Source organism: Sapajus apella, unplaced genomic scaffold (assembly GCF_009761245.1).
Source record: "Sapajus apella isolate SASKATOON/1434 unplaced genomic scaffold, GSC_monkey_1.0 scaffold43, whole genome shotgun sequence".
In the NCBI taxonomy this organism is placed as follows: domain Eukaryota; kingdom Metazoa; phylum Chordata; class Mammalia; order Primates; family Cebidae; genus Sapajus; species Sapajus apella.
Genome location: NW_022436983.1, coordinates 16878537 through 16902055, shown reverse-complemented (window position 1 = coordinate 16902055; position 23519 = coordinate 16878537). Strand labels below are relative to the sequence as shown.

At 48.4% G+C, this 23519-nt stretch overlaps 1 protein-coding gene across 1 annotated transcript in view; it reads left to right on the top strand.

Moving 5' to 3' along the window:
- HMGCL (3-hydroxy-3-methylglutaryl-CoA lyase) overlaps window positions 1-23209 on the top strand; it is a 25104-nt gene extending 1895 nt beyond the window's left edge. The window contains exons 2-9 of the mRNA XM_032300788.1: window positions 4199-4282; window positions 8168-8275; window positions 8971-9066; window positions 10854-11002; window positions 14977-15040; window positions 17232-17420; window positions 21307-21432; window positions 22960-23209. Coding sequence (XP_032156679.1) covers window positions 4199-4282; window positions 8168-8275; window positions 8971-9066; window positions 10854-11002; window positions 14977-15040; window positions 17232-17420; window positions 21307-21432; window positions 22960-23061 — 918 coding nt within the window. The 3' untranslated portion in view covers window positions 23062-23209. The remainder of the gene's footprint in view (window positions 1-4198; window positions 4283-8167; window positions 8276-8970; window positions 9067-10853; window positions 11003-14976; window positions 15041-17231; window positions 17421-21306; window positions 21433-22959) is intronic.
- The last annotated feature ends 310 nt before the right edge of the window (window positions 23210-23519 follow it).

Below are 23519 nucleotides of genomic sequence, written 5' to 3'. Positions count from 1 at the left end.
GCCTGTAATCCCAGCTAATTTTTTGTATTTTTAGTAGAGACGGGGTTTCACCATGTTGACCAGGATGGTCTCGATCTCTTGACCTCGTGATCCACCCGCCTCGGCCTCCCAAAGTGCTGGGATTACAGGCTTGAGCCACCGCGCCCGGCATCTGTCACTTTCTAACTGTGATTTTTGGGTAATTGCTCTGAAGTCCAAGCTCTGTCACTTTTTAACTGTAGTTTTTGGGTAATTGCTCTGAGGCTCAGTTTCTTCTTCTCCTACAGAGCTGGCATAATAATTGTCCCTGCCTTGAGGTTGTGATGACTGTAGTTTAACACTAGGTTTAGTCAGTATTCGCTGTTGATATTGATGTAGGTACACCATATCTCAGCACACTGTGGCACAGTACTTGTGTGGTTAGGGGGAATCCTCTTTGAGCAGAACTTTACAGAGAAGTTACGGGATTGTAACCAGAAGAAGAGAAGACTGTGGACCAAACGGTGGTAAGGAGGCAACAATGGCCTGGAGGTTAGGAGCTTGAGCTCTGCAGCTACACTGGCAGGCTTAGACACAGCCTCAGTGACTAGCTCTGCCTGTCACCTAGGGAGAGTTACTTAATCTCTTTTTGCCTTAGATTTATTGCAGTAAAATGGGGATGATGATAGTTCCTACCTGATAAGATTGTTGAGAGGGCAGTATGGGTTAATATGGTTAATATGTAATGGCTCTTTTATGTGCCTGGCAAATATTAACTGTTTAAAAAATGTGAATTGTGGCCAGGTGCGATGGCTCACTGGAGAGGCCAAGACAGGTGGATCACCTGAGGTCAGGAGTTCGAGACCAACCTGACCAACTGATGAAACCCCGTCTCTACTAAAAATACAAAAATTAGCCAGGTGTGGTGGCAGGCGCCTGTAATACCAGCTACTCAGGAGGCTGGGGCAAGAGAATTGCTTGAACCAGGGATGCGGAGGTTACAGTGAGTTGAGATCATACCACTGCACTCCAGCCCGGGCAACAAAGCGAGACTCTGTCTCAAAAAAAAAAAAAAAAAAAAAAGTGAATTGTTATGCAAAGAGCTGTTACAGGGAAGGAAGTAGAATGGGGCTTCTAATGTTCTAAAACAAGCAACTTGGAAGCAGGTTTTAGATTCTTTCAGCAACACTCAACCATTATTTATTGAGTGCGTATTATGCCCTAGGGCCTTAGAAATACAGCATTGAATAAAACAAAATCCCTGTCTCATGAAACTTACATTCCAGTGAGATAGTTTTAGGGTGATGTACCAGCAGAGGCTGAACATCCCTGTTGGAGATTGAAGTTGCAGGGACTTTCCAATATAGCCTGTTTACTTCATGAAATTTAGTGGCTCATCGCCTCAGTCTCTAAGAAGCCTTGTTGGCTAAAAACAAGGCCAGTTAGGTGAGTTGTTCATGTTCCAGCTGCTTCCTAGCAGGGAATTCCTGGGGACTTCAGGGGGTTGAGATCCTTAGCAGATTGCACAGTGTGCCTCCCTCTTTGCCCCATATTTTTCCAGATTAAATCTGTAAAACAAAGTTGATTTGAAGAGTTATGGTATGAAGACAGGTAGAGGAAAGAGGAAAAAGAAGTCTTGTGTTACTTCATAGGGAAGACTAAGATTTGGAGCAGGCTTTATGTAGAGGAGACAAGACATTTTGTAAAAAATGTCTTCAGCTTCTGGGGGTGTCATTTCCCCTTAGACCCATTCTTGTCATCACCCAGCCTATGACTGTAGCAGAATAGAGCCCTCCTGCATCTCGCCCATACCCTGAAAAGTCCAGGACTGACTACTCCTCCCCACATTCAGTAATTGCTCTCTTCTGGGACAGCTGTGTCCTTCATGGTTTATTTGTTATTTTAATAACTTTAATGAGTACCTACTTTGTACCAAACACAGTGCCATGTCCCCATCCATGAATTATCTGTGAGTGCCCCTATTTCTTTTCTTTTCTTTTTTTTTTTGAGATGGAATCTTGCTCTGTTGCCCAGTCTGTAGTGCAGTCATACGATCTCGGCTCACTGCAACCTTTGCCTCCCAGGTTCAAGCAATTCTCCTGCCTCAGCCTCCTGAGTAGCTGGGATTACAGTCACCTGCTACCATGCCTATCTAATTTTTTGTATTTTTAGTAGAGACGGGGTTTCACTGTATTAGCCAGGATGGTCTCGATCTCCTGACCTTGTGATCTGCCCACCTCAGCCTTCCAAAGTGTTGGGATTACAGGCATGAGCCACTGCGCCTGACAGAGTAGACATTCTTTATCATGCTTTGAAGAAAATAATTACAGCTCTGATATAGAAAATAATGGGAATGGGAGGAGTGGCAGCTTTGCAAAGGGTGGTCAGAGGAAGCCTCCCTGAGACTGAAAGATGAGAGAGAGAGATGTGATAAGAGCTAGGTTTAAAAAAAAAAAAAAGCGCCAGATCAGGAGCCTTGGGGCAGCGTGAAGCCCTGCTGTGAGAGAGAAGGCAGGGAGCTTAGCCACCTGTTGGGTGGAGGTTGGGAGTGGAACAGTAGGGGCAAATGATGATTTCAGGAGGTCAGCAGGAGCTAACTCATACAGAGTCTTTTCTTTTTTTTTAATTAGAAAGGATCAAGTGACGTATAGAGTCACTTAATTTTTATTTTATTTTATTTTTTTTTTTTGAGACAGAGTCTGGCTCTGTTGCCCAAACTGGAGTGTAGTGGGACAATCATTGTAGAGCACAATCATGGCTCACTGCAGCCTGGACCTTCTGGGCTCAAGCAGTCCTCCCACCTCAGCCTCTTGAGTAGCTGGGACTATGGGTCCATGCCACCACACCTGGCTAATTTTTATATTTTTAGTAGAGATAGGATTTCTTTATGTTGGCTAGGCTGGTCTCGAAGGCCTGCCTTGGCCTCCCTAAGTGTTGGGATTACGGGCGTGTTGGGATTACGGCCACCTCGCCCGGCCTTTTTCTTTTCTTCCTTTCTTTCTTTTTTTTGAGATGGAGTCTTGCTCTGTCCCCCAAGATAAGATGAGATCGAGTACAGTCATGCGATCTCAGCTCACTGTAACTTCTGCGTCCTGGGTTCAAGCGATTCTCCTGCCTCAGCCTCCTGAGTAGCTGGAATTAGACACCCACCACCACCAATACAAAACTGAGCCTGGCTAAGTTTTGTATTTTCAGTAGAGACAGTGTTTCACAATGTTGGTCAGGATGGTCTTGAACTCCTGACATCAAGTGATCTGCCAGCGCAGCCTCCCAAAGTGCTGGGATTACAGGCATGAGCCACCATGCATGGCAATGCCTGGCCTTTTAAAACTACTTCTGGCCAGGTGTGGTGGCTCACGCCTGTAATCCAAGCACTTTGGAGGCCAAGGCGGGTGGATCACCTGAGGTCAGGAGTTCAAGACCAGCCTGACCAACATGGTGAAACTCCATCTTTAAAAAAAAATAGCCAGGCGTGGTGGCTCACGCCTGTAATCCTAGCACTTTGGGAGGCCGAGGCGGGTGGATCACGAAGTCAAGAGATCGAGACCATCCTGGTCAACATGGTAAAACCCCGTCTCTACTAAAAATACAAAAAATCAGCTGGGCCTGGTGGCACGTGCCTGTAATCCCAGCTACTCAGGAGGCTGAGGCAGGAGAATTGCCTGAACCCAGGAGGCGGAGGTTGCGGTGAGCCGAGATCGCGCCATTGCACTGCAGCCTGGGTAACAAGAGCAAAACTCCGTCTCAAAAATAAATAAATAAATAAATAAAAATAAAACTACTTCTAATGTACATACAGCAGCATATAGAGTCCTATAAGCCATGGTGAATAGGTGAAAGGGATGAATCAAGTTCTGGCTTAAGCAATAGGATACGTGTGATGCCTTTTATGGAGATGGAAAGGATGGAGTCAGCCAGGCTTTAGGAGAAATTAGAGTTCTGTTTCGGGATGGCTACATTGGAGAGATGTAAATAGAGCTGTCAGGTAGGCAGTAGAAAATGAGTCTGAATTTCAGGGAGAACCTGTAATGGGAGCATGAATCTCTTGCTTGTTCCTGTTACTAAGTGAAATATTCTTTTTGTTCTTAATTCTGAAACAGACCAAATGTGACTTAAATGGTGAGAAATATTTCTTCTTGTCTCATTATTAGCGAAAATAGATCCATTCTTTCATATTGGTCTTCCTGGGAATTATGGCAATCTCTTCCTCATACTTTTTGTTTCCTCTTTTAAACCAAAGGTCAGCACCTCATCTATGGGCACTTTACCAAAGCGGGTGAAAATTGTGGAAGTTGGTCCCCGAGATGGACTACAAAATGAAAAGGTAAAGATGGAAATGAGCCAAAAAAGGTTTTTCAAGCATTTGCTTTGAGTATTCCATGTAGTAGGTGCCATGGCAGTGGACAGAGCTATGCAAGACGTGATTCCTCTGCACGAGTTAGGGAAGAGAAGAGGAGGCCAGACAGGGACACGCACCTGTGACAGTTAAATGATCTAAAATGGTGGGGCAAGCTGGGTTGGTGACTCATGCCTGTAATTCCTAATTACTTGGGAGGCTGAGGTGGGAGGATGGCTTGAGCCCAGGAGTTTGGGATGAGTCTGGGCAACACAGCAAGACTCCATTTTATTTAAAAACAACAACCAAAAAAAAAAAAAACAAACATTAAATTGAATGGTGGTGCAACAGGTTTGGTGTCCCCAGGTCCACAGCCCAGTGGGGTGGGGTAGTAAGACCAAATGCAGAGATTTAACCTTGGGGGTGTTCCTTATGAACCTGCTGGTAAGAGCAGAACAGTTAGAAACAACCTAAATGTTTAGTATGAGGAAAATTGGGTTAGATACATTATGGACTTTTTATAAAATGAGATATATGAAGCCATCAATAATATAGGTGTATATTAAGTGGCTCAAGCAGGTTATAAAGTAGTGTGTGTGGCCGGGTATGGTGGTGGCTCATGCTTGTAATCCCAGCACTTTAGGAGGCTGAGGCAGTGGGTCACTTGAAGCTGGGAGTTTGAAACCAGCCTGGCCATTATGGTGAAACCCTGTCTCTACTGAAAAAGAAAAAAAAAAAATAGCTGGTCATGGTGGCACACACCTCAGCTACTGAGGCTGATGCACAAGAACCCAGGAGGGAGAGGTTACAGTGAGCCAAGATCACGCCACCGTACTGGTTTGTTTGGAAAGCACAATTCTGTCTCCAAACAAAAACATATACTGCGGGCCGGGCGCGGTGGCTCAAGCCTGTAATCGCAGCACTTTGGGAGGCCGAGGCGGGTGGATCACGAGGTCAAGAGATCGAGACCATCCTGGTCAACACGGTGAAACCCCGTCTCTACTAAAACTACAAAAAATTAGCTGGGCATGGTGGCACGTGCCTGTAATCCCAGCGACTCAGGAGGCTGAGGCAGGAGAATTGCCTGAACCCAGGAGGCGGAGGTTGCGGTGAGCCGAGATCGCGCCCTTGCACTCCAGCTTGGGGAACAAGAGCGAAACTCCACCCCCCAAAAAAAAAAAAAAAAAAAAAACATATACTGCATGCACGCACGTTTGTGTGTGTGTGTGTGTGTATATATATATATATGTATTTTTTTTTTTTTTGAAACGGAGTCGCCCTCTGTCACCCAAGCTGGAGTGCAGTGGCGCAGTCTCGGCTCACTGCAGCCCCCACCTCCCAGGTTCAAGTGGTCCTTCTGCCTCAGCCTCCTGAGTAGCTGGGATTACAAGCACCCACTACCACGCCCAGCTAATGTTTGTATTTTTAGTAGAGACAGGGTTTCACCAGCTTGGCCAGGCTGGTCTCGAACTCCTGACCTCAGGTGATCCACCCGCCTTGGCCTCCCAAAGTGCTGGGATTACAGGCGTGAGCCGCTGTGCCTGGCCATGTAGCTTTTAATCTTAACACTTTTATGTAAGAAAAAAGTTTACATGCATATGGGAGCATTTATACAGACTAGGATCTAGACCAACACTTCCCATGGAACTTTCTGCGAAGATGGAAATATTCTAGACCTGAGCTTTTCCATGTGATGGCCACCAGACCCAAGTGGCCCTTGAGAACTTGACATGTGGCTAGTGTGACTGAGGAATTGAATTTTTATTTTATTTTATTTATTTATTTATTTTTTTTTTCGAGACGGAGTTTCGCTCTTGTTACCCAGGCTGGAGTGCAATGGCGCGATCTCGGCTCACCGCAACCTCCGCCTCCTGGGTTCAGGCAATTCTCCTGCCTCAGCCTCCTGAGTAGCTGGGATTACAGGCACACACCACCATGCCCAGCTAATTTTTTGTATTTTTAGTAGAGACGGGGTTTCACCATGCTGACCAGGATGGTCTCGATCTCTTGACCTCGTGATCCACCCGCCTCGGCCTCCCAAAGTGCTGGGATTACAGGCTTGAGCCACCGCGCCCGGCCTTGAATTTTTATTTTTAAACATTTTAATTAAATTTAAATAACCACATGTGACCAGTGACATGTTGGACTGCACAGATCTAGAAAGCTACACACGAGGGTTTTAATAATGTTGTCACTGGAAGGTTCTAATGGTAGTTTTCTTTTGTTTTGGGCATGTTTTTCTGAAAGAATCATATACTGATTATTTTTTCAATAAGAAAAGCTTTTTCTTTTCTTTTTTTAAAGATGGGGTTTCACCATGATGGCCAGGCTGGTCTTGAACTCCTGACCTCAGGTGATCTACCCACCTCGGCCTCCCAAAGTGCTAGGATTACAGGCTTGAGCTACCACGCCCGGTCCAGAAAAGCTTTTTCTTTTTCTTTCTTTTTCTTTCTTGTTTTTAGCATGTCCACCCTAGCTTTAATAGTGCGTGCTTGTTGGAAACAATAGTGTGTAAGTTTCAGGAGGGCAGAATCCCATCTGTTCTGCTTACCACTATATCCCCAGCACCTAGCACAATGGCTGGAACATGGAGGGTTTTCAAACATTATTTGTCAGACCAGGCGCAGTGGTTCAGGCCTGTAATCCTGGTGTTTTAGGAGGCTGAGGTAGGCAGATCGCCTGAGGTCAGGAGTTTGAGACCAGCCTGGCCAACATGGTGAAACTAAAATAAATGAGCTGGGTGTGGTGGCATTCGCATGTAGTCCCAGCTACTCTGGAGGCTGAGGCAGGAGAATCGCTTGAACCTGGGAGGCCAGAGGTTGCAGTGAGCTGAGATTGCACCACTGTACTCCAACCTGGACAACAAAGCAAGTCTCCATCTCAAAAAAAAAAAAAAAAAAAAAATTGTGCCATAGATTAAGTTAGAGTAGTGGGAGAGAAACTGAAGAAGGCAGGTGAGGGGAGGACCTAGCAAGAAGTACCTGGAGTTTTTTTATGTGTGTTCTTTTTGTTTGAGACAGGTTTCTTGCTCTGTGTCACCCACTGCAGTGGCACAATCATGGCTTACTGCATCCTTGACGTCCTGGGCTCTAGCAATCCTCCCACCTCAGCCTCCTGAATAGCTGGATCACAGGCACGTGCCACCATGCCTGGCTAATTTCTGTATTTTTTATAGAGACATAGTTTCGTCATGTTATCCAGGCTGGTCTTAAACTGCTAAACTTAAGTAATCTACCCACCTAAGCCTCTCAAAGTGCTGGGATTACAGGCGTGAGCCACTGTGTCTGGCTGGACTTGGAGTTCTTAGAATTTTTTGTCTAATCCTGTAAGTACTGGGGAGCTATAGAAAGCTTTTGATGCAAGAGAATGAAAGATTGGAGGCTGCGTTTTAGGAGGATTCTTGTGTAGGATGAGTTAGTGGTGTGATACCATGATACAGGATAATGATGGTATATTTGGAAAGAGGAATCCATAGAATCTGGTGAGCGACTGGATATGGTGGGGAGGAAGAGAAAGAAGCTATATGCTGAACACATGAGGCTGAAGTCCTATGCCAGTTGGCAGACAGAAGAAAGAAGGGTGTGATACTTTGGGGGCCCCATCCCATACCCCCCAGAGGGTTAGTCATCTCTGCCCTTTTAGGCCATCGCACATTGCTCTCAATTTGTTTATGAAGGGATTATAAATTAACACACATTTACTGAAGGCAAAGCCTACATGGCAGAAAAATGTTTCTATGTAAATAACTCCTTTTCTGGTGAGAAGCTGCATCCACTGCAAAAAATTATCTGTAGTTTTGAACTAACAAGCACTGCATTCTGAGGCTGTTTTACTACTAACTTTGCTGACCTGGTGATTCTTTCTCCACTATAGAATATCATACCTACACCAGTGAAAATCAAGCTGATAGACATGCTTTCTGAAACAGGACTCTCTGTTATAGAAGCCACCAGCTTTGTGTCTCCTAAGTGGGTTCCCCAGGTGAGCCCTAACCCTCAGTAAGAGGCCTTTCTCCAGGGATGAAAAGTTTTGCATTTGCCTTTGAAGCAAGTAGAAGTTGACAACATAGGTTTCCAAGCCCCTGGCTTTGAGAGGTCTCAGGTGATTCATAGCACTGTGTTGCAGCAAAAGAACATGACCTGGGGGATTCAGGCCCTTGGGTCCTGTCTTGGCTCTGCTCTGACTTTCTCAGTGACATTGCTAAGGCCTTTCCCTTCTCCATGTTAGAGATGACTTCTTCTAGCGCTAAAGTCTAAAACCTCTATGTAGTTTCTTTGTTTGTAAAAGAGGAGGACTGACAACACCTGTTTCACAAAGATAGTTAAGTGGAGAAGAAACTTCCTGTTACAAAATGGGCGTTTAACACAGAGCTGAGCTCAGTGCCTGGCCCAGAGTACGTTCTCAATAAATGGCTGGTGGTAGTATTCCTGCTGTTTCTGCATAGGTAAAGCTGGAAGTATGGGCCATATGGAGAAATTGGGATCTCATCCAAACCAAGGGCCCTTCTGGCCCATCAGCAGTCAAACAAACAGTAAAAGTATTGGGGAGACTTAGCTCTGCAGAAGGAATTATTATCTAAGAGTTCTGGAGAACAGAGGTTTTGTGATGAAAAGGTTTTCTCTAACTGAACTCTGCCTGCTCTTGGTGATAACTTGGCAATGTCTCTTGGTTCCTAGATGGCTGACCACACTGAAGTCTTGAAGGGCATTCAGAAGTTTCCTGGCATCAACTACCCAGTCCTGGTCCCAAATTTGAAAGGCTTTGAGGCAGCGGTAAGAGGATAGCTTGTTGGTGGAGCTCCTGAAATGAGATTGATGGCATTGGTCCCTGCTTTGACTTGGGGCCTCAGTCCCCTGTCCTGGGATGTCCATCTGAACACTTGTGTGTCAGCCAGACCCTGGGGCAGACCTGGCCCTGCCACTCACTACTCTGTTGACAAGCCTATAAACTAGGGCTAATGATAGTACCTGAAATTGGGAGCATTTCAGAAGATAGGATGCATGTACATTGCTTAGCAAGAGCCTGATAAAAGGTAACTGCTTGATAAATGTTAGCTCTTTTGATTAATCACTTCTTTAGAGAAAGGTAACCAAGTTCTCCACAAGGGTTTCAACAGTAGTTGCTGGCATCTGCCAACTTCCTTATAATTTTAGACAAGAACATCTTTGGAGATGTTGCTTATGCATTTAGGCCAAAAGCTTTTTTTTGGCTGGGCACAGTGGCTCACATCTATACTCCTAACACTTTGGGAGGCTGAAGAAACAGATTAGCTTGAGGCCAGAAGCTTGAGACCAGCCTGAGCAACATAAGGAGACTTGTCTCTACCAAAAAAAAAAGAAAAAAATTTAGTTAGCTGACCGTGATGGCCTGCACCCATAGTCCTAGCTACTCAGGAGGCTTAGGCAAAGGATGGCTTGAGACCAGGAGTTTGAGGCTACGGTGAGCCATGATAGCACCACTGAACTCTGCCTGCTCTTGGTGATGACTTGGCAATGTCTCTTGGTTCCTAGATGGCTGACCACACTGAAATCTTGAAGGGCAGTCATCAAGCCTGGGTGACAGAACAAGAGGAAAAAAAAAGCTTTTTTCTCAAGAGTGACTTCCAGGGTGGTGATGGGGTGGTGGTGATTTCCTTGGGGAAAGTCAAAGTTGTTGTTTTTTTTAATTGAGAGAATTTTACTGTGTTTATTTCCTAGTGCTACTATAAGAAAGCACTACAAACTGGGTGGTTTAAAATAACAGGAATGTATTCTCTCACAGTTCTGGAGGCCAGAAGTCCTAAATCAAGGTGTCAGCAGCATTGGTTCCGTCTGAGGCCTCTGGGTGAACCTGTTCTGTGCCTCTCTGCTGGGGTCTGGTGGTGGCTGGCAGTCCTTGGCATTGCCTGGCTTGTAGATGCATCTCTCCAGTCTCTGCCCCCATCTTCCCAGGGCCATCTTCTCTGGGTCTCTGTGTCTTCACGTGGCCATCTTTTTTTAAGGTCACCAGTCCTATGAGAGTAGGAGCCCACCCTATTCCAGTACGGCTTCATCTTAATTCATTTTATCTGCAATGACTGTTTCCAAATAAGGTCACATTCTGAGTTGCTGGGTTTTAGTTCTTCATCATATCTTTTTAGGAGGGCACAATTTAACCCACAACATTCACATAACATCAAATTTACCTTAAGAAAAGTTTTTTGGCCGGGCGCAGTGGCTCACACCTATAATCCTAGCACTTTGGGAGGCTGAGGCAGGCAGATCACAAGGTCAGGAGTTCCAGACCATCCTGGCCAATATGGTAAAACCCTGTCTCTACTAAAAATACAAAATAATTAACTGGGTGTGGTGGCATGTGCCTTTAATCCCAGCGACTCAGGAGGCTGAGGCAGGAGAATTGCTTGAACATGGAAGGCGGAGGTTGCAGTGAGCCAGGATCGCACCACTGCACTCCAGCCTGGGTGACAGAATGAGACTCCATCTCAAAAAAAAAAAAAAAAAAAAAAAAATTTTTTTGCCACTCTGTGTCAGTGTTCTTTAAAGAGAAGAGTGCTGAAAGGAGTTCACCTGGATGTTGGCAGGTTGCTGCTGGAGCCAAGGAAGTGGCCATCACTGGAGCTGCCTCAGAGCTCTTCCTCAAGAAGAACATCAACTGTTCCACAGAGGAGAGTTTTCAGTGGTTTGATGCAGTCTTGAAGGCAGCCCGGTCAGCCAATATTTCTGTGCGAGGGTGAGTCAGAGCACATTGGTATCTTTTCTTCTGTACCGTTCTGGAATGTAGACTCAGACTCAAGTGGTCCTCCTGCCAGAAACTTCTTATCCTGGGTGGAGGCAGCCCAAGCTCCACACCTAGACACCTTTTTCCAAGTAAGCATGGTCAGAAGACATCCTAGCCAAGTACTTTCTCTCAAACCTGAGTTTTGGGTCCATTCACCAGCTGACTGTGATAGCACGTGCCTGGCAACTTGCGAGACTGAGGCAGAGGATGGCTTGAGTCCAGGAGTTTGAGGCTGCAGTGAGCCATGATAGCAGCACTGCTGTCATGCTAGAGGAATCTAGTAGGACAGGACGCTAATTGGGGTTTGTGGAGGTCAGTTGAGTCCTGGCGTTAACACTAGCTCTTCACACATCCCCCGAGGCTTCTAAGTTTCCAACATCAGATCTCTAATATCAGTAGTTCCAGGGACTGTGTATTATCTGTAATAACCTCACGATAGCCCAGCAGGGAGTAGGTTATCCCCACTTCATAAATGACAAAACTGAGGTCCAGTGAATAGTCTTCTGTAAGGTCACACTGCTGTGCAAATTGAAGCCAGAGGCCAGGTGCAGTAGCTCACATCTGTAATCCCAGCACTTTGGGAGGGCAAGGTGTATGGATCACCTGAGGTCAGGAGTTTGAGACCAGCCTGGCCAACACGGTGAAACACTATCTCTATTAAAAATACAAAAATTAACTGGGCATGGTGGTGGGTACCTGTAAGTCCAGCTACTCAGGAGGCTGAGGCAGGAGAGTCACTTGAACCTGGAAGATGGAGGTTGCAGCGAGCTGAGATCATTCCACTGTACTCCAGCCTGGGCCACAGAGCAAGACTCTTGTCTCAAAAAAAAAAATTGTGGCCAGAATGATCTTTCAAAAATGCCCATCTGGGCCGGGCTCACTCCTATAATCCCAGCACTTTGGGAGGCCAAGGCGAGCAGATCACCTGAGATCAGGAGTTAGAGACCAGCCTGGCCAACATGGTGAAACCCTGTCTCTACTAAAAGTACAAAAATAGCTGGGTGTGGTGGCACATGCCTGTAATCCCAGCTACTCAGGAGGCTGAGGCAGGAGAATCACTTGAACCCAGAAGGCAGAGGTTGCAGTGAACCAAAATCAGTGCCACTGCATTCCAGCCTGGGTGACAGAACAAGACTCTGTTTCAAAAAACAAAACAAAACAAAAACGCAAAAGTACACATCTGATCACATCCCTCCTGATTAAAAACCTTTCAGTGACTATCCAAGTGCAGACTTTTTAATGAGGTTTACAAGACCCTGCATGATTTGGTCCCAGCTATTTTCTGTAGCCCTAATATTCACATTCCCTTCTGGCCCCTGCTTCCTCTGCATGGTACACTCCAGCCCAACTAGAACTTCTTTCTGTTTGTCACATGCCTCCACTCTCTCTTGCCTCTGGGCCTTTGCATGTGCTTTCTTTTTTTTTTTTTTTGAGACGGAGTTTCGCTCTTGTTACCCAGGCTGGAGTGCAATGGCGCGATCTCGGCTCACCGCAACCTCCGCCTCCTGGGTTCAGGCAATTCTCCTGCCTCAGCCTCCTGAGCAGCTGGGACTACAGGCACGCGCCACCATGCCCGGCTAATTTTTTGTATTTTTAGTAGAGACGGGGTTTCACCATGTTGACCAGGATGGTCTCGATCTCTTGACCTCGTGATCCACCTGCCTCGGCCTCCCAAAGTGCTGGGATTACAGGCGTGAGCCACCGCGCCCGGCCTGCATGTGCTTTCTGTGGACTCAGAACACCCTTCCTAGGGAGGCCAAGGTGGGTGGGTCGCTTGAGCTCAGGAGTTTGTGACCAGCCTGGGCAACATGATGAAACCCTATCTCTACAAAAAAAAAAACCTAGGTGTGGCGGGATGTGTCTGTAGTCCCAGCTACTTGGGAAACTAAGATGGGAGGATCCCCTGAGCCTGGGAGATCCAGGCTAAAGTGAGCCAAAATCATGCCACTGCACTCCAGCATGGGCGAAAGAGTGAGACTCTGTCTCCAAAAAAAAAAACACTTCCTCCACATCATCATGCTTCTCGGGGATAACTCCTGCTCATCCTTCAGGTCTTCCTGTGGGAGTCAGTTCCTCTGAGGAGCTGCCCCAGTCCTTCAGCTGGAGTTAGCGCCCTTCTCTGGGACCCCATAGTGTCTGGACATCCTCTAATGTAGCACTTAGCTGCTTTTAAAATTCCCTGCCTGCCCCACCTCACTAGACCATGCACTCCATGAGGGCAAAGCCCTCACCTCTCCCAGTCCCTGGGTGCTCTGCTCTCCCAGCTGAGGGCCTAGCACACAGATCCCCCCTTCTCATGGGTTCAAAATCCTGTCCTCAGGATGTTGGGCACCCAGTCACTGGTGGGCAGGTGGATGAATGGGGAAGCAGGGGGCTCCAGTGACACTGGCCGGACTCCCATATCTCTGTCTTCCTCAGCATCTCACTTACCTTTCTCTTGCTCAGCAGTGGTTGGAGAATAAGTGGGAGCATTAAAATGGAAAAGTACACTGGTATCTTTGAGTCTGAAATTATTTATCTGTTGAACATTTATTATGCCTCTTAATATGCAGAATACTTTGATTGACTCTAAAGGGTTTTAAAGACACCTCAGCTCCAACAGGGCAGGTGGGAATAGAAGTCGTCTAGATCCAAAATCCACACTCCTTACCATAGCCCACAAGACCCATGATCAGACCCGTGCCCACCTCGCTGACCTTCTCATCTCGTACTTCTTTGCCCCTTGCTCTCTCTGTCTCAGCTATCCTTTGTTCTGCCTGGAACACCCCTGGCTCTTCTGTCTCCAGGCTTTCCCTGGGCTCTTGTCTTTGCCTGGAATGCTCCTCACAGATCCCCCCTTCTCTTGGGTTCAACATCCTGCCCTCAGAGGGGTCTTTCCTGGACCCTCGCTACAGTTGGCCTCCTCTGCTTGTTCCGTCATTTCCCGTCTTTGCTCTGCGGCACATCACTTCTGAGATTTTTTCTGTTACTTATTTGGTTGCTTTTTTATCGTCTGTCTCCCTAACTTGAGATAAGCTCTGAGAGCGCGGGAACCTTATCAGTCTTGCCCACTGCTGTATGCCCAGTGCCTGGCGCATAAGAGGCAACTCAGTAAACATCAGGTGAATAAATGAATGAATGAATCCTCTAGCAACTCCCTGGGGCAGCTCATTCCTTGGTCCTCAGGCCAGTCCAGCCTGTTACTGACTCATATCCAACTCAGCTCTTGTAATGAGTGTGGTTTCACCCAGTCCTTGGTCTCTTCCTGGAAGTACTGGCCCCTGCTCCCTTGGCATGTAGTTCTGCTCCATCTCCCCACCCTACAACCCAGCTGCTTGCTCTCCTTGCCCTCTCTAGCTGTTTCTCCTCTGCTTTATTGTAAATCCTTGGCTGCCTCTCCTGAGGCCTGTGCAACCCCTACTTCCTCAACTGTAGGTCCCTTGTACCTCCCATTTCCTGCCATGGCTCTCTACTGCCACCTCCTGGCACTGACTTGTACCACCCTGCCCTTTGCCCAACTGCAGTTGTTGATTGCACACTGACCAGAAATATTTGTTTTTTTTTTTTTTTTTTTTTGAGACGGAGTTTCGCTCTTGCTACCCAGGCTGGAGTGCAATGGCGCGATCTCGGCTCACCGCAACCTCCGCCTCCTGGGTTCAGGCAATTCTCCTGCCTCAGCCTCCTGAGTAGCTGGGATTACAGGCACACACCACCATGCCCAGCTAATTTTTTGTATTTTTAGTAGAGACGGGGTTTCACCATGTTGACCAGGGTGGTCTCGATCTCTTGACCTCGTGATCCACCCGCCTCGGCCTCCCAAAGTGCTGGGATTACAGGCTTGAGCCACCACGCCCGGCCTCAGAAATATTTGTTAAACAGCCCTGTCTCAGCCTTGCTGGCCAAAGGGCTCAGGACACTGACCTCATTCCTCCTCTGTCTTCCCACAGGTACGTCTCCTGTGTGCTTGGCTGCCCTTATGAAGGGAAGATCTCCCCGGCTAAAGTAGCTGAGGTGTGTGCACGTGTCAGGGTCGGGGGTTTGGTGAGGGTTGGCCACCTTGTCTGCCCCTGAGCGCATACTCCTGAGGTTCCTCTCCCCCGCTTCTCCTGGAGGTTCCTGATTTCATTCATTCACCCAGCTCCTTCAGTAAGCGCCCCATCCCATGTGAGCACAGCCCTGTACTTGCTCCCTGGAGGCCCCCCTTCTAGCCAGACATGTAGTCCTTGAAGTCCCTGGCCTCTACCCCAGCCTGAAAACCTCCAATTCAGTTTCCAGTCTGGTAATTGAGGTGATCCTCTGAGGATCCTGGCTCCTTACCCAGGGGTTCCCACAGCTCCTTGCAGTGATTGAAAGGCCACAACCCTGACACCCTCTCAACAGTCACTAGGTCAATGCTGAGAAGAACAGAGTACAGGAATTGTGTTTGACCAGCCCAAGAACTTACGTCATTTAGTCTCCAAAACCACTGTACAAATTTGGTATTATTATTCCCTTTTATAGTTGAGGAAACTGACACTGAATAATTTGCCATACAGGTTACAAATGCGGAACTCAGGTCTCAAACCTCATTTTGTCTCCATCCAAAGCCCGCTTCTTCCCAGGATACTTGGTGGCATCCAGATAGGGGGATGGTAGCAGTAGCAACTGTTCCTTGAGCAGGAGCATGCTGCCCCGCTCCAGGTCTTAGCCTTAGTTGCTACCAGTCCTCTCCATATGACCAAAGGGTCGTCACCATTTTTCAGAAGCAGAAATTGAAGCTCAGAAAAGTTAAGTTCCTTGCCAAGGCCCACAGCTAGTGAGCAGCAGAACTAGGACTTTAACCCAGCATCTCATTATTTCAAAGGCCCGCTCCTTCCCCTGCACCCTGCCACCCCCTAAAGGCCAGCCACTACCGCCCCACTCTCTGCAGGGCCATTGGGGGCAGTGACATCACTATTTCATTTATCTAGCAGATCATTGGTGTCTTCTGGTCCCCTAACCCCGCCACATCCCACAGTACCTTGTCCAGCAGCCCCTTGCCAGCAGCAGCTCCTTGGGTTTGGGTGAGGCGCATACTGCTCCCATTTTGCAGTGGTTTTAGAGGTGTGCAAATGGGCTCCTAAAAATTTAAATAGTGATGTGTCTCTATTAAAAAATATAACTATTGGCTGGGTGTGGTGGCTCACGCCTGTAATCCCAGCACTTTGGGAGGCTGAATCGTGTGAATCACCTGAGGTCAGTAGTTCAAGACCAGCCTGGCCAACATGGCGAAACCACATATCTACTAAAAATACAAAAAATTAGTGGGGCATGGTGGCAGGTGCCTATAATCCCAGCTACTTGGGAGGCTGAGACAGGAGACACTCTTGAAAACAGGAGACAGAGATTTCAGTGAGCTGAGATTGCACTACTACACTCCAGCCTGAGCGACAGAGCAAGACTCCATCTCAAAAAAAAAATTATATATAGTTTACATATTATGTAACTATTATTAATTTTTTTTTTAAACGAGGTTTCATCGTGTTGGTCAGGCTGGTCTTGAACTCCTGACCTCAGGTGATCTGCCTGCCTTGGCCTCCAAAGTGCTTGGATTACAGGCATGAGCCACCACGCCCGGCCTTATATATCGTAACTATTACCCGGGCATGGTGGCACACTCCTCTGGTCTCAGCTGCTTGGGAGGCAGAGGTGGGAGGATTGCTTGAGCCTGAGAGGCTGAGGTTGCAGTGAGCTGAGATCACACCACTGCACTCCAGCCTGAGTGACAGTGAGACCCTGTCTCAAAAAAAAGAAGAAAAAAGAAAAAATATATAACTAGCGTCTCAGACTCATAATTTCATGGATTTTATTGCTGAGGATAAAACTACATGAAAGGAATGAACTTCACTGATTCCAGCACCTGGGTCTGCCAGTCTGATGTGACAGTGGTAAGTGAAGGACTGAAGTCTGAGGGACACAGGCAGGGAAGAAAGAACAGGAGTTGGAGCCTCGGGACTGTGAGCTGGCTCCAGTGGCTGGCTCTGCCCCTTAAGCCTCAGCCTCCTGATCATAGAATAAGGATCGTCATTCCCAGTCGGAGTTGTGAGGAGCACGTGATCCTGTGGGAATTGAGTACTTGCAGACACAGAAGTGTTCTGCCCAGGCACAGGCCCCCTGCTTCTGAGTGCTTGGATCCCCTGGCTCATGGATTCTGTATCCTCCAAGTACCTGCTTGCTTCCCTAGGTCGCCAAGAAGCTGTACTCAATGGGCTGTTATGAGATCTCCCTGGGGGACACCATTGGTGTGGGCACCCCAGGGACCATGAAAGACATGCTGTCTACTGTCATGCAGGAAGTGCCTCTGGCTGCCCTGGCTGTCCACTGCCATGACACCTATGGCCAAGCCCTGGCCAACACCTTGATGGCCCTGCAGGTAATCAAAGGCATATGCTCATTCTCCCAAAGGTCGTGGTGGGCAGGACAGCTTATTATCATTTATTCTCTCAGCAAACATTTACTGATGCCAGTATGCCAGGTCCTGGGCTGGCAATGGTGGACACAGTCGTCGTGATCCCCAGATGTGAAGTGTACACCTCTGTGTTGGGGAGACAGTCAAGGGAGTTACATGGTAATCCTGCTGCATTACGACAGATGCTATGAAGGAAAGAAGCACAGGGCCCAGGAAGCCTAGAGGGGCCCCATCCCAGCTGAGGAGATCAGGGAGGATATGCAGAAGAGGCCTGAGCGAAGCTTGAAGGACATAAAGTAAGCCGCTGGCAAGGAAAGACGAAAGGTGACTGGGCAGAACTTCACCTCAGGACTGATGGGGGTTCAGGGAGGACTCATACAACATACAGGGTTGTGAGTGTGCGCGTGTGTGTAGCGGAAGCAGGTGAGGAGACGGGAGGTACAGAGGCCAGCAGAGGTCACTCAGAGGGAGAGGCTTTAATGCCGCTTCCCACGGATTGAGCTAAGACCTCAGATTTGGTTTCCCTTGAGGTTTGCTTGTCGTGGGCTGGCCCAAAAGGGGGATCATTGGCTGGCAGCCGGATAGAAGGAGCATTGTTAGTGTCTGACCTTGCCATAGCACTGACCTAACCTTCCATCTCTAGGGTAGCGATGGCAGTCCCAGCCACCTTTTTTTCCTCTCAGTTGTCCCCTAGAGGTTCATGTCTGAATCAGGCGAGTCTGTTACATTCTGGGGCTGTTTCCTCAGAGTTGTGGCTGTCAAGGGTAAGGTTGGTAGCTCTGTGGTCCCCTCATTTCTCAGCTTACTGTGACACCCTGCCCTGCGTCTGGGCTTTCCTTCAGCTCATGCGTTTCCTGGCCAAGCAGGTAGGGAGAGTGACTTCCTCTCCCACGGCGTGCCAGGCAGGTAAAGGGGATTTCTGCACAGCTGAGGTGAGTCTGAGGCAAAACTTCTTCCTGACCAGGCGCAGGACACTCCTGCTGCTCTGTGCTTCTGTGTTTCATGGCACCTGATGTCTCAGAATCCCCTTTTTGAAAATTTATCAGGGAGGCCGGGCACGGTGGCTCAAGCCTGTAATCCCAGCACTTTGGGAGGCCGAGGCGGGTGGATCACGAGGTCAAGAGATCGAGACCAACCTGGTCAACATGGTGAAACCCCGTCTCTACTAAAAATACAAAAAATTAGCTGGGCATGGTGGCGCGTGCCTGTAATCCCAGCTACTCAGGAGGCTGAGGCAGGAGAATTGCCTGAACCCAGGAGGCGGAGGTTGCGGTGAGCCAAGATCGCGCCATTGCACTCCAGCCTGGGTAACAAGAGCGAAACTCCGTCTCAAAAAAAAAAATAAAATTTATCAGGGAACAGGTTGAGCTGTGTGAGGTCTGGCAGTAGCTTCCTCTGACCTCCCTCTTCCTGCCCTGAGAAATATGGATTGATGTGCCAGGTTAAGTGCTGACTTAGATGACAGAAACAAGACCCAGTCCCTGCCCTCTGGGAGCTTATGTCATGGTGGGTGGGGAAGACGGATGGAAGATTACAGGTGTGTAAATAACAAATTGTAAGACCATTTATTCACCTGTTAAAACCTAACTCCTTCTGTGTGCCAGGCTCTGCGCTCAGCATTGAGGAGTCAGCTGTGACCAAAACAGAGCCCTGATCTCATGAGGCTGACAGTCTAGCAAGATGAGACATAATAAATAAGCATATAGCAGGGCAGGTGCTCATAAGCACTGTGGAGAAAAATGAAGCAGGTTAAGGGAGTGCCAGGTCTTCCTGTAGAGTGGCCTCACTCAGAAGGTAGCATCTGAGAGAGTTCTGCAGACCCCTAGCAGGGAGGGGAAGGGAGGGGAGCCCCATCCAGGAAAGCAGGCGCAAAGCCCTGGGGGAAGAGGAACATGAGGAGGCATGTGGCAGGAGCAGTGTGACCGAGGAGAGGGGCAGAGATGTCAGGGTTAGAAGGCCATATCCGGTGGGGCCTTGCAGGACTTTGACTGTTTTAGACTGAGCTGGGAAGCTAACAGAGAGTCTTTAGCAGGGGCAGGGAGGGAGATAATCTGAAACGTTCCCTTTAAGAGGCTCCTTGGCTGGGCATGGTGGCTCATACCTGTAATCCCAGCACTTTGGTGGCCAAGGCAGATGGATCACTTGAGGTCTGGAGTTCGAGACCAGCCTGGCCAACATGGTGAAACCCCGTCTCTACTAAAAAATTAGCCAGGCATAGTGGCGGGGGAGTAGCTGTAATCCCAGCTACTCGGGCGGCTGAGGCACAAGAATTGCTTGAACCTGAGAGGCAGAGGTTGCAATGAGCCAAAATCATGCCACTACACTCCAGCCTGGGCAATAGAGCAAAACTCCTTTCAAAAAAACAGAGGCTCCTCTGCTCCTCTGGCTGCTGTATAGAGAATACACTGTAGAAAGACAAAGACAGAAGAACCAGTTTGGACCTACAGCAATCCAGGTGAGAGACGTGGCAAGGGAGCCTGGAGGGCACAGGTGCATGACTGGATCTCAGGAGTTTGCGTTCTGATCTGTGAAGCTTGAGACATCTATAGGCAGGTATGTTAACCTGGGTGCAGTTACTTGGGAGCGAGTGGAGATGGAGAAGCTGTCTGAGGAATGAGCAGTAAGGGCTCCAACCTTCAGAGATCAGGGAGGTGAAGAGCCAGCAAAGACTGGATCGAGGCCTCAGAAGAGGCCAGAGCACCATAGGAGGAAAACCAGGGGGATGTGGAGCCCTGAAGCCACGTGGAGGAGGTGTCCAAGATGATGCGGAGAGTCAAGTGCAAAGATGGCCACTTGACCTTTGTACTTAGCTACAAGGAGGCCACCAGTAACCGTGACTAGAGCTGTTTCAGTGGAGGAATTGTGGGGACTCAAACCTGTTTTGAATGGGTTCAAGTGAGAATGGTAGATGTTAAGTGGGAACAGCTCTTTTGAGGAACTTTGCTTTGAATGGGAGCAAAGAAATGGGAGGTTAGAGGGTCCCAAAAAGGGTTTATAAAAGATGGGAGAGATTGCAGGCTGCTGTGTGAGGATGACCCAGTGGAGGCGAGGAACAGGTTGCAGGAGAGAGAGGAGAGACTTACTGGACACATGCTGGAGCAGGTGGGAATGGGCCTCACGCTGAGGTGGAGGGGTTGGCCTTGGCTAGGGGCTCGGGGTCCATCCCAGGCAGCATGAGGGACAGTGGGTCTGTAGGCCCAGATGCAGGCAGGTGGGTAGATGAGATGGTGGGAGTCAATGGAGACAGTCTCTTCTGATTCCATCTCTTTCCATAAAGAAGCGGATGAGAATGCGCATGGGGAGAATGGGGATGGGGAAGTGGGTGATAGAGGTTTAAGAAGAGAGAAGAAAGTGAAATAGTCATCTGGGAGAGTGGGAGAGTAGGAAGCGACTGACCTGGGAAGATGGGATGTGGCTGTAGTGTGGTGAGGCCCTGACTGAGTGACAGCAGCCTGGAGGTGGTGGGGTGTAAGCAGCGGAGGTGGGGTGGGGTGGGGAGTAATTAATGAACCACAGTAAACAACAGGGGCCTGAAATCTCAGCTTTGGGAGTGGGTTAGGCTGGTGATCAGAAAAGGTCTCCCTGAACAGGTGGCTTTTAGACTGGAACCTAAAAGGTGAGAGTCCACCAAGAAAGGAAAGATACTGCCGGCAGAGGAAATAGTGAAACAGAAACTAAAAGAAGAAGCACTGTCTGTTTCGGTGGGACTTCTGTGTCCACAGAATCAAACACCAAAGGAAAGAATGACTCTGGAATTTCAGGCAACAGACTATTGGGAGGTTTGCAAGGCACAGCTGTGTGGGTTCTTGTTCCCAGTGACAACTGTGTTTCATCATCCTTATGTTTCCAGATGGGAGTGAGTGTCGTGGACTCGTCTGTGGCAGGACTTGGAGGCTGTCCCTATGCACAGGGGGCACTGGGAAACTTGGCCACCGAGGACCTGGTCTACATGTTAGAGGGCTTGGGCATTCACACGGTAAGCCCATCCGCCCCCTGGTGGTGACAGCCCTGAACTGACCAGGGCTCAGCCTGAAGCTGAGAACAAAAGCGGATGTGGGTATTTGGGGCTAAGGTGCTGAGTAGTAAAGAGGAAGAGGGTTGGCCACGCGCAGTGGCTCATGCCTGTAATCTCAGCACTTTGAGAGGCTGAGGCTGGAGGGTCACTTGAGCCCAGGAGTTTGAGGCTGCAGTGAGCTACGATCCTGCCAGTGTACTCCAGCCTGGGTGAAAGAGCAGGACCCTGTCTCTTAAAAAAAAAAAAAAAAAGGAGGGGAAGGGAACCAGGGATTATGGATATTTGATCTAATGTTTTAATGTTTGTGAGAGTAGGGTTGAGTGAGGCCACACCCATGGCCACAGGGAGGCTGGGGTGTCAGGGTGACTTTGAGAGTTCAGTCCTAGGAGGTACCAGGGAATACAGAAGGGGCCCTGGAAAGGGTCACGTTCATGACCTGAAACGAGTCAGTTCTCTCTTGCCCTTTGTTTTATTCTATGTAAAATAAGGACAGTAGCATTAGCTTGCCAGGGATCCGCCAGGGTCCATTGGGGCCCTCAGTGGTAAATGGAAGCAGAATAGCATCTGTGCTTGAGGGTAAGAGTGAACTGGGTTTAAAGCCTACTCCTGCCACTTACAGGCTATGAGAAATCAGACACATTATTTCATCTCTCTGAACCTAAGAAATGGTAATAATAATAGCTGTCTCATGGAGCCATTGTGAGGATTAAGTAAGAAAACGTATGTAGAGGGCCAGGCATGGTAGCTCACACCTGTAATCCCAGCACTTTGGGAAGTCCAGGCAGGTGGATCACCTGAGGCCAAAAGTTCGAGACCAGTCTGGCCAACATGGTGAAACCCTGTCTCTACTAATAATACAAAAATTAGATGGGCATGGTGGTGCACCCTGTAACCTCAGCTACTTGGGAGGCTGAGACAGGAGAATCACTTGAACCCTGGAGGCAGAGGTTACAGTGAGCTGAGATCGCGCCACTGCACTCCAGCCTGGGCAACGAGCAAAACCTCTGTTTCCAAAAAAAAAAAGATACGTGGAATGCTTAGCACAGAGCATGGAGTGCACATCAGCAAATATGAGCTACTCTGTGAACAGAGGGTTTCTGCCTGACCCTTTCAGTTGGTGTTTTTATTCTTCCCTCTCTGCCTTACCATCCTCACTTGAATATCAGTTTTTTACCTCTGTGGACCAGGCCCTGTGCTAGGCTCTGAAGAGGGAGCACTGAACAAGACTGATGGGATCTGTGCCCTGGTAGTGGCACTACAAACCATTATACAGACTGGGCATCTTACGCGAGCAGGAGTCAGAGGAATAACCCAGGTGCCAGACAGACAGGAGCTCACTGGTAGCTGGTGTCCCGCTGTCAAGGGAAAAACCCTGTTTATCTTCATCTTTACTTTTTAAGTATCAACAGTTGTCTGTCCATGCTGATATTTTCCCTGGTGTTGAGGGCTTACCATGACTTACCGCTTCCTCTAACTTATTTCTCAAAGGGTGTGAATCTCCAGAAGCTTCTGGAAGCTGGGAACTTTATCTGTCAAGCCCTGAACAGAAAAACTGGCTCCAAAGTGGCTCAGGCTACCTGTAAACTCTGAGCCCCTTGCCCACCTGAAGCCCTGGGGATGGTGTGGAAATAGGGGCACACGGCCGGGCGGGGTGGCTCATGCCTGTAATCCCAACACTTTGGGAGGCCGAGATGGGTGGATCACAAGGTCAGGAGTTCAAGACCAGCCTGGCCAAGAAGGTGAAACCCCATTTCTACTAAAAATACAAAAATTCGCTGGGTGTGGTGGTGGACGCCTGTAATCCCAGCTACTCAGGAGGCTGAAGCAGGAGAATTGCTTGAACCCAGGAGGTGGAGGTTGCAGTGAGCCAAGATTACACCATTGCACCCCAGCCTGGGAGACAGAGCAAGACTCCATCCCAAAAAAGAAAAAAAGAAATAGGGGCACACACAGATGATTCATGGATGGTGACGTGGAAATGTGAATGAGGTTAACGGCGCAGGTACGTCACAGCCAGCTCTACGCAGAGGTCTCTCCTGGCAGAAAGC